The sequence below is a fragment of the Ostrinia furnacalis genome, unplaced genomic scaffold (assembly GCF_004193835.3).
Source record: "Ostrinia furnacalis isolate ACB-3 unplaced genomic scaffold, ASM419383v2 OfSCF6787, whole genome shotgun sequence".
NCBI classification, from domain to species: domain Eukaryota; kingdom Metazoa; phylum Arthropoda; class Insecta; order Lepidoptera; family Crambidae; genus Ostrinia; species Ostrinia furnacalis.
In genome coordinates this window covers 255325-272309 of record NW_021137026.1, presented here as the reverse complement: position 1 = coordinate 272309, position 16985 = coordinate 255325, and the positions used below count along the sequence as shown (strand labels likewise).

The window sequence follows — 16985 nt, the reverse complement described above, 5'->3', positions numbered from 1 at the left end:
GTCCCGTAGCGATACTAAGAGAGCTGGCAAATTACCTCCAGATAAAAGTGAAATGAACTTCTTGGGACATGTCTGAATGACTCAGTGACCTACATTAGATATAATGCCTTCAAAAGTGTATTAGTTGATTACTAGTATTCTGAGTATTTTTAAGATTAAAGACAGTCGTAGAATCAATTTCACTTGAAACACGCATTCGTTCGTTTCAGCCAAATGACATCCACTGCTGGACAAAGACAAAGACCTCCCCAAGGATTTCCATTTCGAACTGCCGCATCCAGGTTCTTCTAGCGACCTTCACCTGATCGTCAGTCCACCTAGCACTTACACTCCTTGGCAACGAGAAAAAATAAGCATGAATTTGATTTATTATTTGTTATAAAAAATGAGTTGTAGCCAATGTTTTTCGATAGTGAAACGCAAATCCATGAAACGTTTTTATACGACCGGTCACTTTTCGGTCTTCATGGAATGGTCAAAATTTCGAATTTATGTAAATGATTGATGATCAATTATATTCATTTTCCATCCATGAACAACCTTACACAATCGCTCCGCAAAGAAGGTTACTTTTCAACCGACTTCAAAAAAGGAGGAGGTTCTCAATTCGACCCGTATGNGTGTAAGACTTATTATTTTTATTCTACATGTATCATAATATAAGCTGTATGTTTTCCTAATAAAGAAAATAAAAAAATAAAAAAGGGAGTGAACCAAGGGGTGTAAGTTTGTATAGCTAAATCTTTTCCTAACCAACGAGCAGTGCCGTAACTAGCCTTTTATGCGCTCGGTGCGAGCTTTCAAAACTGCGCCCTTGAAAAATGCTCTTGTCAGAAATGACCAGAAATATAAAAAAATGTAACCTTTTTGAATAATAAGTAAAATTTTATAAAAAAAATAAAACCGACTCCAAAAAACCTACACTAAAACGTAGAAAAATAATTACTAATTACCTACTTATTTATTAGGGCGAATTATTAATATTTATGTAGGTATACCATGATTGATACTTTTGGAGTCGGTGCAGGCAAACTTTACATGTTTCATAATCTTGGCACCGACTCCAGAAGTATCAATCATGGTATACCTACATAAATATTAATAATTCGCCCTAATAAATAAGTAGGTAATTAGTAATTATTTTTCTACGTTTTAGTGTAGGTTTTTTGGAGTCGGTTTTATTTTTTTTATAAAATTTTACTTATTATTCAAAAAGGTTACATTTTTTTATATTTCTGGTCATTTCTGACAAGAGCATTTTTCAAGGGCGCAGTTTTGAAAGCTCGCACCGAGCGCATAAAAGGCTAGTTACGGCACTGCTCGTTGGTTAGGAAAAGATTTAGCTATACAAACTTACACCCCTTGGTTCACTCCCTTTTTTATTTTTTTATTTTCTTTATTAGGAAAACATACAGCTTATATTATGATACATGTAGAATAAAAATAATAAGTCTTACACAAGCCTATGAGTTTTCACTGATTTTTTGTGGCTAATCTACCTAACCTGAAGGTATTCCTTCACTAAAGTTAAATTTATCTGTGTATCGAAATTCATCAAAATACGTCACTCGTTTGGGTGTTATAATTCCATTAAACTTGATTAAACAATGAGACAGACACAGTTAACATTTTAAAATAGCATATATTTCGATGTATTTCCACCTGTACTTATCAATCTATTCTAATTCCTGTTCAGGAATCCTGTTCTTTCTTTAAGTTGTATAAAAAGAATCTACCTACTGTAATAAATCCTCTTAAAACCTCACTATCTCACACGTTACACAACATACATACCACGCGATCGTCTCGTACGACGTAAAAGAGCCAATTTTTAAATAGGCGATAACGCAAAGGTGACATTGGTCCCGTCAATGGTGACGGAAGGGATGGGGCACCACGATAACCCAGCCGAATCTTGAATGTTTTGGTTCGCCCGTTTACGCAAACTGATAACGTGACATTCGTTTCGGACGATTTGATCACGACAAGATCATTAATTAATAAGCTGTAGGTATTTTAATAATATCTCGTGTAGCTTTAGGGTTGCCACTTGCCATTTAGCGGAATTCTCCCGAAAGTTTATACGACTTCCGAAAAAATTAAAAAAATCTCTCGGAAAACAATTTCGTTTTAGTTACTTTATTGTATTTTATTTGGCGATAATGACAATTACAACAGGAAAAGACATTGTTAGTGCGCTTTTGGTGCATTTAACTGTAACTTGTAAAAACTTTTTCTGAAAATCTTCTCTTCTTTCTTCTAATAATTTTTTCCAATATTGTAAGGCCACTCAGACATTTTCTTTTCACATAAATTGTATTAAACTTACTATTTGCAATGAATTAGATCAGTTTACTAGGAGTACCTACTTTAAGTTTTTAGAGGCATCGAAAGCTCGGTATCAATCGTCATATTTGTTTGCAAAAATGCTAAAGTATCGTATATTGTGGCAGACTATTGGTATTTACTTATTTGCAGTTTTAAGCAACGAAACTTACAATGTAATGTCGAAACCAATATTTGCCTCATTTTTAGCAATTTGTATAACAAGCTCTCATCTTTATACTCAATCCTTTACGTTCGTTATTAGTGCCCGCCGAGTCTGTTGCAATAATGTGCTGATAAAAATCAGAGGTTAAAGCACCAAGATTTTTAAATTTCCTTTCTTATCGTGTGCGTCATTGTAATGAAGTGTACATTATCTGTCATTTTTTCTCTACTAATGCCAGAATACGACACGATACAGTCCCAAATACAATATTCGTCGATTTTTAACGCTTTCGTTTAACGCTGAAGCGAATTGAAAATATCTTATAATTTGTATTTGACATGCGATTTTCGCTAAGTATCATTTTTTATTTTTTTTGAGTGGCAATTTTGAAATTCTTTCTTAACCCCTTGACCGCTGGCCTTTTTTGGTGGTGTCGAATTATGCCTGATGTTAATATTCATAAGATTTTGAAAGCACTTACCCTATTTTTACTTAAATGGTGAATGAAAAGCTTTTTAAGATGATTTTAAACTTCCAGTCAGTTTCTTACTAATGTTATGTAAATACGAGTAATCTTATTTAAGTTACTAAAGATTTATGTGACATACTGAAATCCACGCAAAGCTCTATGCATACGCTGCTGCATAGCTGGTATACGGATTAAAATATATTAGAATTTTCGATCTTTGAAAAATACAAGTGGGTTAACCAGACAAGGCTTGTCTACACTCATCTCATCGGGCCTTTGACAATGAATATTCAATGCGTGGCTATTATTCAGTTAACCCTTCAGTAAAGGGGGTTTTAGGTGTATACGTTTTACAATCGGATATAGACAAACGAGTACGGAAATTAATCTTATTATAGTTTAGCTAAAATTGCTAATTATCATTAGTAATCATAATATCTTGGCCAAATTAATTATTAGATGTATATTCTACGAATACGATACGAAGGCGAAGCTATACAGGGTGTTAGGTAAATGTGTATATGAGCCGACACTAGCCCTACACTATTAAAATAATTAAAATGATGATATCAGTTTTCTGACTTCACCATACCAATTATATGCATATGTTAACATGGGCTAGTGTCGGCTCATATACCCATTTACCTAACACCCTGTATAGTAAGTGTATAATTGCTCTGAAAAGAGCCTAAGTACTTACTAATAAATATTTTAATTTCCTGTAATTTGATTACTGTTAGCAAAACATTTATTTGAAACTTTTGTAAGTCGTCGTTTCAGCCAAATGACGTCCACTGCTGGACAAAGGCCTCCCCCAAGGTTTTCCACAATGAACGGTCCTGCGCTGCCCGCATCCAGGCTCTTCCCGCGACCTTTACCAGATCGTCGGTCCACCTAGTAGGAGGCCTGCCCACGCTACGTTTTCCAGCCCGTGGTCGCCACTCGAGAACTTTCCTGCCCCAACGGCCATCGTCTCTACGAGCTATGTGCCCCGCCCACTGCCACTTGATTTTAGCAATTCTGCGAGCTATGTCGGTTACTTTGGTTCTCCTACGGATCTCCTCATTTCTGATTCGATCACGCAGGGAAACTCCGAGCATAGCCCGCTCCATCGCCCTTTGGGTGACCTTGAGCCTTCTTATGAGGCCCATAGTAAGCGACCACGTTTCGGATCCATATGTCAACACTGGCAACACACACTGCTCGAAGACTTTCGTCTTGAGACACTGCGGTATTTCGGACATGAGTATATGGCGAAGCTTCCCGAACGCTGCCCATCCGAGTTGGATTCGACGATTGACCTCTTTTTCGTAAGTAAGAAACTAAATTGTTTTTAGTACGTAATACATATTCATGTGTAATAGTACCTATTGCAGTTTAATGAAATGTCACAAAGTCACAAGGCTCACTTAAAACTTCTTCCATTCTACGCATTTTTTTTTCCTGTGTTCTTAAAAAAAGCCTACCTGAGCACTTACAGGTTAATCTCCACGTCCCACTTCCATACATTTCATACGTTTTACTTGCATTTACATAATTGTAACATTGACTTATATAGTGAATGATCAGACAAAAGGTATCCTCGTGATATATTAGGATCTTAATTAATATTAATGAACGTTATATTGTTTTAGATTTTACGCACAACTAAGATGAGTATTCAAATATTTGTAGAGAAGCGTGGGAAGTGTAGGTGACCTGGAAATAATCGGACACGTAGAGCAGCCATAATAAATAATATTATTTAGTATGTCTTAAGTTTCGAAACAGGTCTTTGAACTAGTATTAACTCAAATACTTGTACAGAAATACCTACGGGTCATTTTTACACGGCTTGACGTTTCTATTTTAGTTGACATTAAACGCGAAAGTTTGAAAATCTTATAGAATTAAGAAGGAATATCAAAAAAAGTTTTTGAAGAGCTAAGTAACTTAGGTTAGATGATCATTTTTATTTATTTATGCAATTAGGCTTTTTTATAGCACTTTTACACGTCCCAATATTAACCCTACCAATGCTTCAGGATAATAAATGGGCCAGTGCTGAGAAGTCTCATTGAACGTGAATAACCAAAAATTGATTTAATAAATTCCTGAAAACTATGATACGAAGTCGCGAACTTAAGTATGCCAACCTGTATTACAGCTTTAAATATAGTTTATGAACGTGCCCATGTAAATAAAAGGTCAAATCACCATAGTTAATTTGACATAAATCTCAGTCGTGAGTTAAACCTAATCTCTAGGACGATAGAGTAGGTACAATATTGCCTATCTGTTTCAGATCTACAAAGGCTTGGATGTGGTGACAGCTAAAGCCAGCCTGGAAGAAAGAGAGGCGGCACCCCATCATCTTCTGGACATCCTCGAACCACACCAGAACTTCACCGTAGTGGACTTCAGGAATCGGGCACTCAAGATCGTATCCTTTTATTATATCTATAGCTGGACCTCTGAATAAGTACATACTTAACAATTCAATTCAATTCCGGAAAATAGTTTTATCACAATGCAAAAAGCAGCTATACTAAACACCTGCAGAATAGTACGGCGTTTCCTTCAAGATGAGCCTGCTGCCTCAGTGGGCCCATCGTAATACAAATATTTTAAAATCATCTAGGGATTAGTTACTTGGCCATGCCCGTAGCTGATCTTATATTACCAGCCCTTAAAGCTGAGATAAAAAACACAAACGTATAAATAATAATAATAAATAATTTATTTCTGTATAAAACTTAGCCTAGATAAGTACACGTTTGGTTCAAAAATGTAAACTTATAGCAACGATTTCCCAACGGTGAAGTGGTCGGACCGGCGGACTCGAGATCCGAGGAACGCGGGTTCGAATCCCACCGCCGCTTGACTATTGTGGTGATCCCACTCGTAACACAAGCTCATTTAGCTTAACACGAGGGGCTAATGGGACTATAAGTAATTTAATTGAGATTGCATTATAGTATTTATTTCAATAGCTTCACGCATGAATTTTGAATAAAAGGGTTTAGTCGATAGTGATTTTCCGTTGTGGCTAAAGGCGAACCGCGAAAGCCAGGAAAAAAACAACCCAGTGATTAACTCCCGAGTTTTATTCAAATAATCACTGGTTTTCCTTCAGAAACTTTCCATTCCTGAAAGGATTTTCAGCAATGAACTGCTTTGCCTAACTTCTATCGTGCTTCAATAGCTGCAATTAATTTCCTACACATCCTTACTCTTTAGTCAAGTTTACATAAGTACTTGAGCCCTCACTCAAGTAGTTCGTTAATCAAATAAGTTGGTATCGAGTGCGGTCACCTTAAGAAGACTTGCGTGGACGATTTTTTGCGTTACGGTCAACGACATTTTAATCCTCTTAGATGAGACCTATGTAGAACTATACCAAACACCGATTGAGGAACTTCCCCACACACGATTTCCAACTCTAACTTTGGGTGGTAGAGTTCGTTTTAGAGTGTGATTCGATCGTATTAACTATAATAATATTACGATCAGTGCGGTTTTTGTATAGGACCGTTAATTGGTGTATTGAGTGAGGAGATAGTCGGATAGATTTGAAGTTACCTGTCAGTTGTGGTTTTCTGGTCGGATGATGCAACGGTATCGCCCCAAAATGGAGATGTCTGGACTGGTCTTGCACCTTTATGAGTCTAAACACTATTTCGGTTCTACGAAATTAAAAATCTTTCGTCATTGATGAATTTGTTGAACACCACAAAAAAGTATAATCATAGCTGTTCAATCTCATAAATATAATTTATAACAAAATTGACTTTGTAAAATTTAGAGTTAACATCTACCTTTCAGGCTCTCTACAAAGATTTAGGTATTAGTAAGATTTAGCTTTTGCTTTGACTGTACATCATAGCCTTTAAAACAATAGAAACTTTAAAGGCCAATGTTTAACCCACTTAATTTTAAGCTGCATGTGTCAAACAAGGCTGTATGTTTCTTTAATAAAGATAAATAAATAACTTATTTATTACGTTCTATTCAATTCGAGTTCAGACTGGTATGTGATGGCCTAAATGTCTTAATCGAATTTATTTTTGTAATCAAATCTACTTTTGTGCTTTGTTTAATACGCACTTGAACCTTTGAGGGTTAACCTTTCCAAATAATTGGTCAAATTAAAATCACAACTTTACTGAAACTGTTTCCAAAAGTTTGGGAATCAATAGCTTACAGTAAAACACGTTGTTACACGAATAAAATCGGTGTTTGTTTGTGAAAACAGTTAAAGACCGCACAAGTAGCCGTCGGATATAAATTAGCCTGCTTTCAACTGTGACAGTTGGTGAAAACCTCAGATCATAGAAAGAGAATAGATATGAAGTCGCGCGTAACTACAACGAGAACCAGTGTCCCCACATTTCCCCCACCACAGCTCCCACACACACATTCTACTGTGTAAAAACAAAGCGTCTGAGAGTCTACGACAACATGTGCAACCGGCTTAAAAGTGCTGTGATTGGCCAGAAGGCGTGCCTTATGGCCAATCAATGGCCGCGTGACGTGACGCACACTTTGAAAAAAGCAATTAGAGAGAAGAAAGATAAAATGGAGTCGATAAGATATCGATACTTTAAATCCTGAGGGCAAGGCTCGAAATTGGTTTAAAAAATGCTTGTATGAAAACCTTTTTATTATTATACGTTATTATTATGTTCTTTAACGATTTTTGCATAAAGGAGTCAGTTCCATTTTGAATGGACGAAAAACTCAGAATCAATTATTGGGACTAAATGAAGTTACCTTAAATTAATTTACCCCAACCAAAGCTCAATGTCGTTATCGATGGAGTATAGAAGTTATAGACTGACAAAGTTTGTATGAAAAGTCATGGGTTAAGTAGGTACTTGCGATTTTTACCAGTATTTACATTATTGGTAATATATTATTATTTACTTTAATAATAATAACAGGATCACTGTAATTATTATTAACTACTATCGCGCATTAACTTTTTAATTATGGCGAAATTCGTACCGCCTATGTTTATCAAAAATAATGCCTATATTAGGCTTTCAACTAGCTCTTATAGTAATTACATAGTTGACAGTTACTAATCCCTTCTACTATTGTTATTGTTTTTGTAAAAACTTAAAAATCGCAAGCAACTCATGATTTTTTCATTCAAAATTAGAAAATAGAAAATAATAATTTACTTCTATTTATCGATAATAGGAAACCGTATTAGAACACGAGCCCTGCACTATGTTACGACCGGCACATGCAGCCGTACTGTGTATTTTCACGCGTCAGTGGATATCGGAAGAAATAAAATACATTGCGCAGTAGTTACGCATGACATAAAGTGGTTGCTAACTAAATCGTCAATGTACAACGTGTTTGAATTTTTATCACCACTAATTTCGATATCGCAGTAAATGTCACGGCACTGAATTCGTTCGTAAAAATGTTTAGTTTTTTTTATTTATAAGCAAAATACCAATGGATTTGCAATACTTACATGGTGTAAATGACTTCATTGTTCCTGTAGTTCTTCGTGTCACTTATGTTATTGCACGTTACGACGCATTATCCAACAATATCGGAGAACATTTCCTCAGTACGACTGAATCGCGACTAACCTGGCGTCGCGGGCGATGTTCGTTTCTGGGCATATCGCGGAGACACTCGCCACGCCCCCGTTTCACATCTATTCCCTTCTATGATCTGAGGTGAAAACATTCGTCAGCTTCAATTGGTGGCTTAAGGCGTATTTTTGAAGCAATTGAATTTAAATTCGCATACGAATTTCTTAGTCTGACTACACGCGTTGGCTCCAATATTGGTCCCAATGCCACTCAGCCAACGGATTTAATTAAAAAATAGTATTGTCACCAACGTTGGGACAAGCTTTTTTCTAGAACGACACATTAAGCGAGTGGCGTTAGAACAACGTTGGAGCCAACGTGTGGAGCAGGCCTTAAACTAATATAGTGAACGAAACTCGCATTTCGAACTCTACTATTGGCACTGACATGACGCAGAGCAATCATAATACCTGTTCAATTCAAAACCAAACCTTTGAAAACTATAAATATCTTATCTCCGGTTTTTAGTCTACGTGATCCAAAAATAGTTTAAACCTTTTAATTTATGTAAACGTGGTAATAAAGTGGTTCAAAATACGCATAGTCACTTATACTCGTAGTTAAAATCTAATTAGCATACGATTTGTTTTGCGAATTCAAGTTTCTTTTACTATATACGTCTAAAGCCAACATAATAATATTTATTCAATCCTGAGATTAACGCGTTCAAGCAAACAAACTCTTCGGCTTTATAATATTAGTACAGATCAAATCAAATCGTTCAAAAGCATTAAGCATTAAAACAGGCTATACTTATCTTCTCCGCTTCAAACCCGCTCGACATCGCCCACTCGTCTCCGTTCTATCCTGGTTGGCTTCGCGTGCATCACACATTTTATGCATAAAACTTGTCTCAGCCCCTTTCCGCTCCGCTTACACCGTGTCCATTCAAGCGGAGCGGAGATTTAGAGCATTCCGATTGGTTATTCAAGGCGCCACCCAGCTCCGCCTCGGAAGAAACCGAGCCTAAATCATTGTGAAAATTATTAAATATCGCATGTTACCATTACGCATCGTAACATCTATCAATCCAATTTGTACCTATCTCAATGAAAACGACGTTAATCATCAACCCAATTAACTGTTTTTTATCATTTGCTCGATAATAATGTTATAAAGGCAATTTTAGTGTTTCAACTAAACACAATTCCTTAACTACGCAGCCAGATCGATCATCTAACAGAACAAGGCAAAATACCAATTATAGTCGGTGGTACAAATTACTACATTGAGTCTATAGTGTATAAAATACTCGTTGAAGATACTGACGACTCTGAATCATTGTTATGGGATAGAAGTAGACGAAAGAGAGATTTAGATGACCACGATGCTGAGAATGAAGCTTCTTCTTCTAAGAAAAGTAACACGGATGCTAGCAGTTCTGAAAGTGAACTTATAGAAGATAAAACAGCTAAAAAAGTACCAGAAACTGAAAACGATTCTAGTGTTAATGAAGAATCAAAGGATCCAGAGAAAGAGAAAATTAAAATACAGCTTCAAGCTGATGTTGACAATGAGAAAAACTTCACGAACGAGGAAATTCATGAAAAATTGAAGGCGATAGATCCTGTTATGGCAGCTCGACTTCATCCCAACAATAGAAGAAAAGTTTTGAGGTAAGTGAAATAACTTTAAATTATACAATTTAGGGACTCAGAACATGACAGTAAAGCTGGCCTACCAATTACTTCACTCTTTTAAGATTTCATTAAGATATGAATTGCGTAATTAGTCTAAAAGTATAATCTGTACGGAATTAAAGAATCCTAATTTTCTTTTACGCAGTTACAATTTTAGTAGATTCATTCACAATAACAGTTCCATTCATTGTAGAACAACAAAAACATTTTAGTAAACTTTCATGAATGAAACTAACCGATTGTTTCGTGATATCTAAAGGTCTAAATTCCTATTCCACATAATAATTCTTATGGCATTGCAATAAGTGTTATAATTATACTTTTTGATACCGTTATCATATCGTAAAGTCAAAGTTCACACACGAGCACGTTACGATCGCGATTAGTATACGTTGATAGAAATATTGTAACATGTGGTCTATTATGTAAACAAGCGCCTTCCTGTTATGCAATACGGAAGTGTTTGGTTCAATTGAAGTTTACGCACTGTCATTATGGACGGAAAAGTTTTTGGGAGCAAATTGTCGCTCTCTAGCTGGATAAGCGCTTTCGCAGTATTTTAGGTCCAATTATTATTTGAAAATGATGCGACTGAGGAATTTGTAGTCTAGAAGATTAAGATTTTTACTCTCTCGGCCAAAAGGATTTGCACCACGTCCGAATCCGTCAAAATAGAGGTATTAGATGACGGAAGTCGGATCTAGTAGTTATACGGCTAGGTAGGTACTCAGACTCAGAACCCTATTTTCACGAATTCGGATCGGAGAAGTACGAAACAGCTCTTACGGTCGATTGAAGATAACGTCACATTTACCTACAGTAAATGATCATTTTAGGTTTAGGTTTAAAGAACTTTATTCTCATAAGAAATTTACATTTTGGGTGGTAGTTTCCATACTTGACAATGACATTGGGTCTACATATACAGTTGTTAATTTTTTTCTCTGGTCTATTAATTTATTAATCACGTAGCAACTAATTTATTTAGTTATTTACCGTATGTATGTATCGATTATCGACTGGGTGACCATTTTACCAACAAATAGGGAAACTGTACTGTGATAAGAACGATTTAATTAAAATCAACGGCAAATCATAATTTCAGAGGAAAATAATACTTCGGCTAATTAAATACAAAACACTAATTTAATTCATACAATCAACATTGTAATATGAATGTACCTATGCAGGAAAAATTAACATCAGTTATGATACCTACGGGATTGTTCCTGTATGTTATAGTAGGTGCCTACGATCGGTAAAATATCGACCGATGTTCTGCGTACTATACTCGTTTACCGAGTCGAATCTCGCTAATAGCAAATTTTAGTTTGTTCGTTCGTTTTAGCCAAATGACGTCCACTGCTGGACAAAGGCTTCCTCCAAGGATTTCCATAACTACCGGTCCTACGCTCCCTGGATTCAGGATCTTCCCGCGACATTCACCAGATCGTTCGGTCCACCTAGTGGGAAGCCTGCCCACGCTACGTCTTCCAGCCCGTGGTCGCCACTCGAGAACTTTTCTGCCCCAACGGACATCATCTCTACGAGCTATGTGCCCCGCCCATTGAAAGAAAGAAAAGAAAGAAAGAAAGAAACATTTATTGCCATGGACATCACAGAAGACAAAAGATGTAAATAATAGAAAAAAAAGTAAATAAGACATAGGTGACATAAAACATACAATGAAAATGAAAGTAAACTGAGCAGTGCCACCCTGTCGCACAGCGATATTCATCGCAATGGGACCCCACTCAGCATATGCCGTGGCCCCCGGTGAGGGAGGCCACGACGCTGGTTTTCAGTGTGCCCCCATTGCCACTTGATTTTAGCAATTCTGCAGAGTATACTTTGGTTTTCCTGCGGATCTCCTCATTTCTGAAATCAAAATTTTAGTATGGTGTGTAGAACAATTAATATTGGGGTATTAGTTTGAGACGTAATGTAATTGTGTCCGAGGATGTTTATTTGTTTAAAGTAGATTTTTTTTTACAAAGATTTATTAGTAGTATATTATTACAACAATTTCTAATACTCCCGCTAGCCACTCGTACTAAGCTAAATATGCTTGTATCACGAGTGAGCTCACCACAATAGTCGAGCGGCGGCGGGGACCGAACCCGCGTTCCCTGGATTACGAGTCGGCCAGTCCGACCCCACCGTTTGGCTATCGTGGCTAGATTAATTCAATTTTAAATGGTTAGTCCGTATAGTAGGCACACGGACGCTACGCCTAGTTTGGAGTAGGTATAATTATACTGTATACATATAGTGTGACATTAATATTATCAAAACCAAAATTACGCATCAAATGCGCACCATTTTATTCATTCACGCCAACAATCCGACGGAAAAGAACGCCGTATTGCGTCATTTCGCAAACCTGCCCTATAGACATACATAATTTAATGGGCAAATGGCTAGGTCAACTGGCCCGTGGCCGAATCCATCGCATTTTGCGTGGCAACAGAAATAGATATAAAAGTCACGTTCTTAGCATAAACGAAGGCCGAGGCGCAGACATAGAAGCGGCCAGTCTGGCAGACCCCTCTTGTTGTTAGAACGTCTAAGTACTTAGGAGAACGCTTGGGATATTTTCGGCGTTCCTCGTCTCCATTGGCGTATAGGGTTCTTTTTCAGAGGGGGCCTGGCCGCTGATATGCCATGTCACGGGGGGTGCGATTAGTATCATTGCTCATGCGTTAGTACATAATAATAATAAGTACTCTATCATCTTCAAATCAGTAGCCTTACATATCCTGAGGGGCGGGCACCAGATCCGCGTGCTCGTCTCTCTAACTTGTCCTAGAATCTGTTTGTCAGAAAATATGGTAGGTACCTGGTTGGTTGTAGATTCGAATCCCAAATGGGTGACAATAAAGCTTGTTTGATTAGTTCGATTAGCTTTAGTAATTGTGAAATTTCTCCCAATTTTCGTTGGTCTAATGGTTTAATTCATATCTTATACGGGACATACCTACGTTTGTTTGTCCACCATTATATTATTAGCACGATTTAAAATCAATTTAACAAACTATTTAGCTTTGAAATGTGTTATAAATTCAAGGAAAATCACACTTTAATATGCTACGACAAAGTCCGTAGGCCGTAGCAAAGTCGTAGTTAGTGTTCATAACGATAGCAGTTTATTTTGGACTAGCGGCCGCCCGCGACTTCGTACGCGTGGATCCCGTTTTACCCCCTTAGGGGTGGACTTTCGTAAAATCTTCTTAGCGGATGCCTACGTCATAACATCTACCTGCATGCCAAATTTCAGCCCGATCCGCCTAGTGGTTTGGGCTGTGCGTTTATAGATCACTATGTCAGTCAGTCAGTAAGTCAGTTACCTTTGAGTTGTATATATTTAGATAAATGTTAATCGATTTGTTTAAATAACTATAATTTTGCGTATTTAATAACTTTAAAAAGTAATGCGCATTAAATTTTGTTAAAAAAATCCAGACAAAACATAACAATAAAGCCAAATTAAACAATGTATCTGACGTCAATATAAGTCCGTTTCTGATTATTTCGATAGTTATCTCTTATAAACATAATATAAGACAATTAACCTAAGACGAAATGAACCGTAAAGCCGTAAAATCATAATATGTTATTGATTTTCTGATCATATCGATGGGTGCCTGGAACAAAGCCGCAATAGCCATAGCAGCAGTTTTCCGATTAAGTGATTTTAGTAAACTGCGGGTCCCTATACACCTTTTGAATTTTTTTCAGAATTTTATCTTTGAAACTGCCTGATTTACCAAAAGCACTATGGATATTGAATCGTTATTCCCATTCACCATTTAAAATTTGTTGACCGGAATAATCGTGCCATATACAATGTTAAAACTTTTATTTAAATCTTCTACAAGCAAACGGCTATTACTGTATCCTTCAGATCAGCGCCCGAGGCTGCAATACACTATTGCTGTTTGATTAATTGCACACTTTTTACCGGAATAAAACCACAATGGACTCTTACGGAACCGACTTTCAATGTATGAAGCGGCAATATGTATTTCTACCTTTTTTAAAGTATATTCTAAGCACTATAACCTTATGCACATTCAATGTTACTCCAGAAAAAATAACGCATCGTTTGATATACAAACCGTTTTGATACGCCTCGTAGTTTAGAATTATTCAAAATTGACACTAAATCTCTTCTCCTGTAAAATTGTGTTTTGTCGATTGCGGCTTTGTTCCAGGCACCCATCGATATAATAGTGACAATCCGGAAATGAAGATTATCTAATAATGACACTTCGCACGTACATTTTATTATATCTATTCTGACCTTATAGCGTTATCAAGTTGGACAATGTATGTTGGCATAATATACATAATATTCAGTCTATGTAATCTTACAAAAGTATTAATATTGCTACTAAGTGTAATGTTTTTGTCGTTTTGTAATAATAGGCAGGTACGTAAAACGAATGTTCTGACTGGGCCCACCTTCAATGTTTTATTAATAAATGAACAAGTAAATGAAACACCAAATCCACAAAAAAATATTAAAAAGCCCAGTCAATTAAAGAAAAACCATTTAAAAATTCAAACCAACGACTTGACTCCGTAAAACACGCTGTGTGCGAAACATTAACTCAACCAAACTTATACTGAAAAAACTAACAAAGAGGTGTCTTGAACTGTGTTCCTGACCTCATACAACCAAGGTCTTCGAGCCCCAAACAACTGGGTACTTTCATGGCATGCTCACGTAACGTTATCCCCTCTACGCCCTCAATGATAATGAAGGCAAACCCTAAGGGTTCCTGCACAAGTCGCCGCCACCGCGCCGCCGCCGCTCCGCCGCCGCGCCGCTACACTGTTCATACGCACCGAGTAAAACCGCCCGTGGCGGCGGCGTGATGGCGGCGTCGTGTGCATGAGCGCTAATACTTGAATGTACTTATTAAATAGTGAATTATATTGTCGTTGATCGTCGCCATATTGACCTACGCCTACAAGAAAATGTATTTTTGGAACATTACCAGGCCGTTTTCATGGCACTAATTTTCAGTTATACAAGTCCCAAACATAGTTTGACTAATTACCATGTCAGGCAAGATCCTATAGTGATCCATCCGACCGATTTCGGCCATGGCGACCACTCTGACTCCTAGCTGTCTTGGCGGTGCTGGTGTGCCCGAAGATGGCTTACGTAGCGTATTTTCGCGGCAAACCCCCTCGCACATTGAGGGAGAGAAGTAATGAATGTAACAGTCACCTTTTTCAGCCTTTTATTACTGGTAAAAAAGTGATTCCAATCTAGGCAGGTAGAGTTCGTGTACTCAGTTCAAATTCGTCTAATTACTGAATCGTTTTTCATGATGATTTAGGTTTAGAATGGAACCTTTTTCAACTTTTTTATTACAGGTAAAAATACCATCTAGGAAAGTAGAGTTCGTACACTTTTGTCAAATACTCATCTATTCATCGAATCTTTTTTCACAATGATTCTCTTGTATTGAAAACATACAGCTTACTCATTTCAAACGATCATGAACTTCACCGAATGTTTCCTAAAGATCTTTAGGTATACTAGAAAACATACTCCTCAACCCTGCAGTCGGTTAATTCCGGGTAAGTCTAGACGCAGACCATCGATTTTTTAATCGGGCAGTTGATCAGTATGGGCATGTATGGAAGTGCGCACATTACACCGATTTGATTTGGCCGATTCTTCATACAATTTAAAATCGGGCACAACTATCAGCCAACTAAAAATCGGTGATCTGCGCCTAGTCTAAGGGTTGGGCGGAGGTCAGACTACGCTGGGCGCGCCACTTCCGCGGGTCTCTGACCGCCGCCAAGGATTTCCTAGTTCGCGCGTGTGCGTAGCGCGCGACCTTGACTCTACTACCCGCGTAGGGTGTCCAAATTGTATGAATTTATTCTACTGCTTGCTTAGGTATCGTTGTGTTGTCGTTCATAATATGTTATGAGTTATCTTTAAAAAGAGCGTCGAAATAAAATATTAAGCCTAGACGCAGACCACCGATTTTTAGTTCGCCGATAGTTGGGTCGGGCTGTTAATCAGTATGGAGGAGGTGTATGAAAGTGCGCACATTATACCGATTTGATATCGGTCGATTCTTCATACAAATTAGAATCGGGCCCAAATATCGGCCAGCTAAAAGTCGGTGGTCTGCGCCTAAGCTAAGCTGTTTATATTAGGTCAGACATTGTTTTCAAGGCAGGTAAAGTTATATGTAGAGCCAATGTATTGATGTGTAACCTAGATTAGTAGAGTAGTTTAATCTCTAAATAGTTTGACTGTCAGATAAAAAGACGATTTTCGTGCTAAGAAAGATAAAATGCTTGTGACTACTTTCAGAATCAATCTCTCAATACAAGTAGATTTGAAAACATGTAATTGTTTATAGTTAACAATATGGCTTTTATAGAATGAACCCAACTGAATTTTGTATTCGAATTTCGAATGCCAATTAAATTCACTCTCGCTTTTATATCCAATTTTCCAAGCCATGGTCACCCTGGCCGTATCGCTGGCGGCCCCTTCGATAACCCCGAATTATTTATTATTCGATTACAACTCGCTGCGAATCCGAATTTGCGGCGACGAATTAACATAACACTAACTAGCTTTGATCTTCGAGTTTGCTTGGATAATTCAATGACAATTATGTAGGTACTTACTTTATTCTACGCACATAAAGTAAGTTTTTTTAAATAATTTGAAAATATCTGATTCCCTAATATGGGAATCGAACCGACGACCTTTCGCATGCTGGGCGACTGCTTTCAATTTAACT

At 37.3% G+C, this 16985-nt stretch overlaps 1 protein-coding gene across 1 annotated transcript in view; it reads left to right on the top strand.

The window, feature by feature from the left end:
- LOC114362808 (tRNA dimethylallyltransferase) overlaps window positions 1-16985 on the top strand; it is a 294388-nt gene that overhangs the window by 125198 nt on the left and 152205 nt on the right. The window contains exons 2-3 of the mRNA XM_028318344.1: window positions 5245-5382; window positions 9725-10173. Coding sequence (XP_028174145.1) covers window positions 5245-5382; window positions 9725-10173 — 587 coding nt within the window. The remainder of the gene's footprint in view (window positions 1-5244; window positions 5383-9724; window positions 10174-16985) is intronic.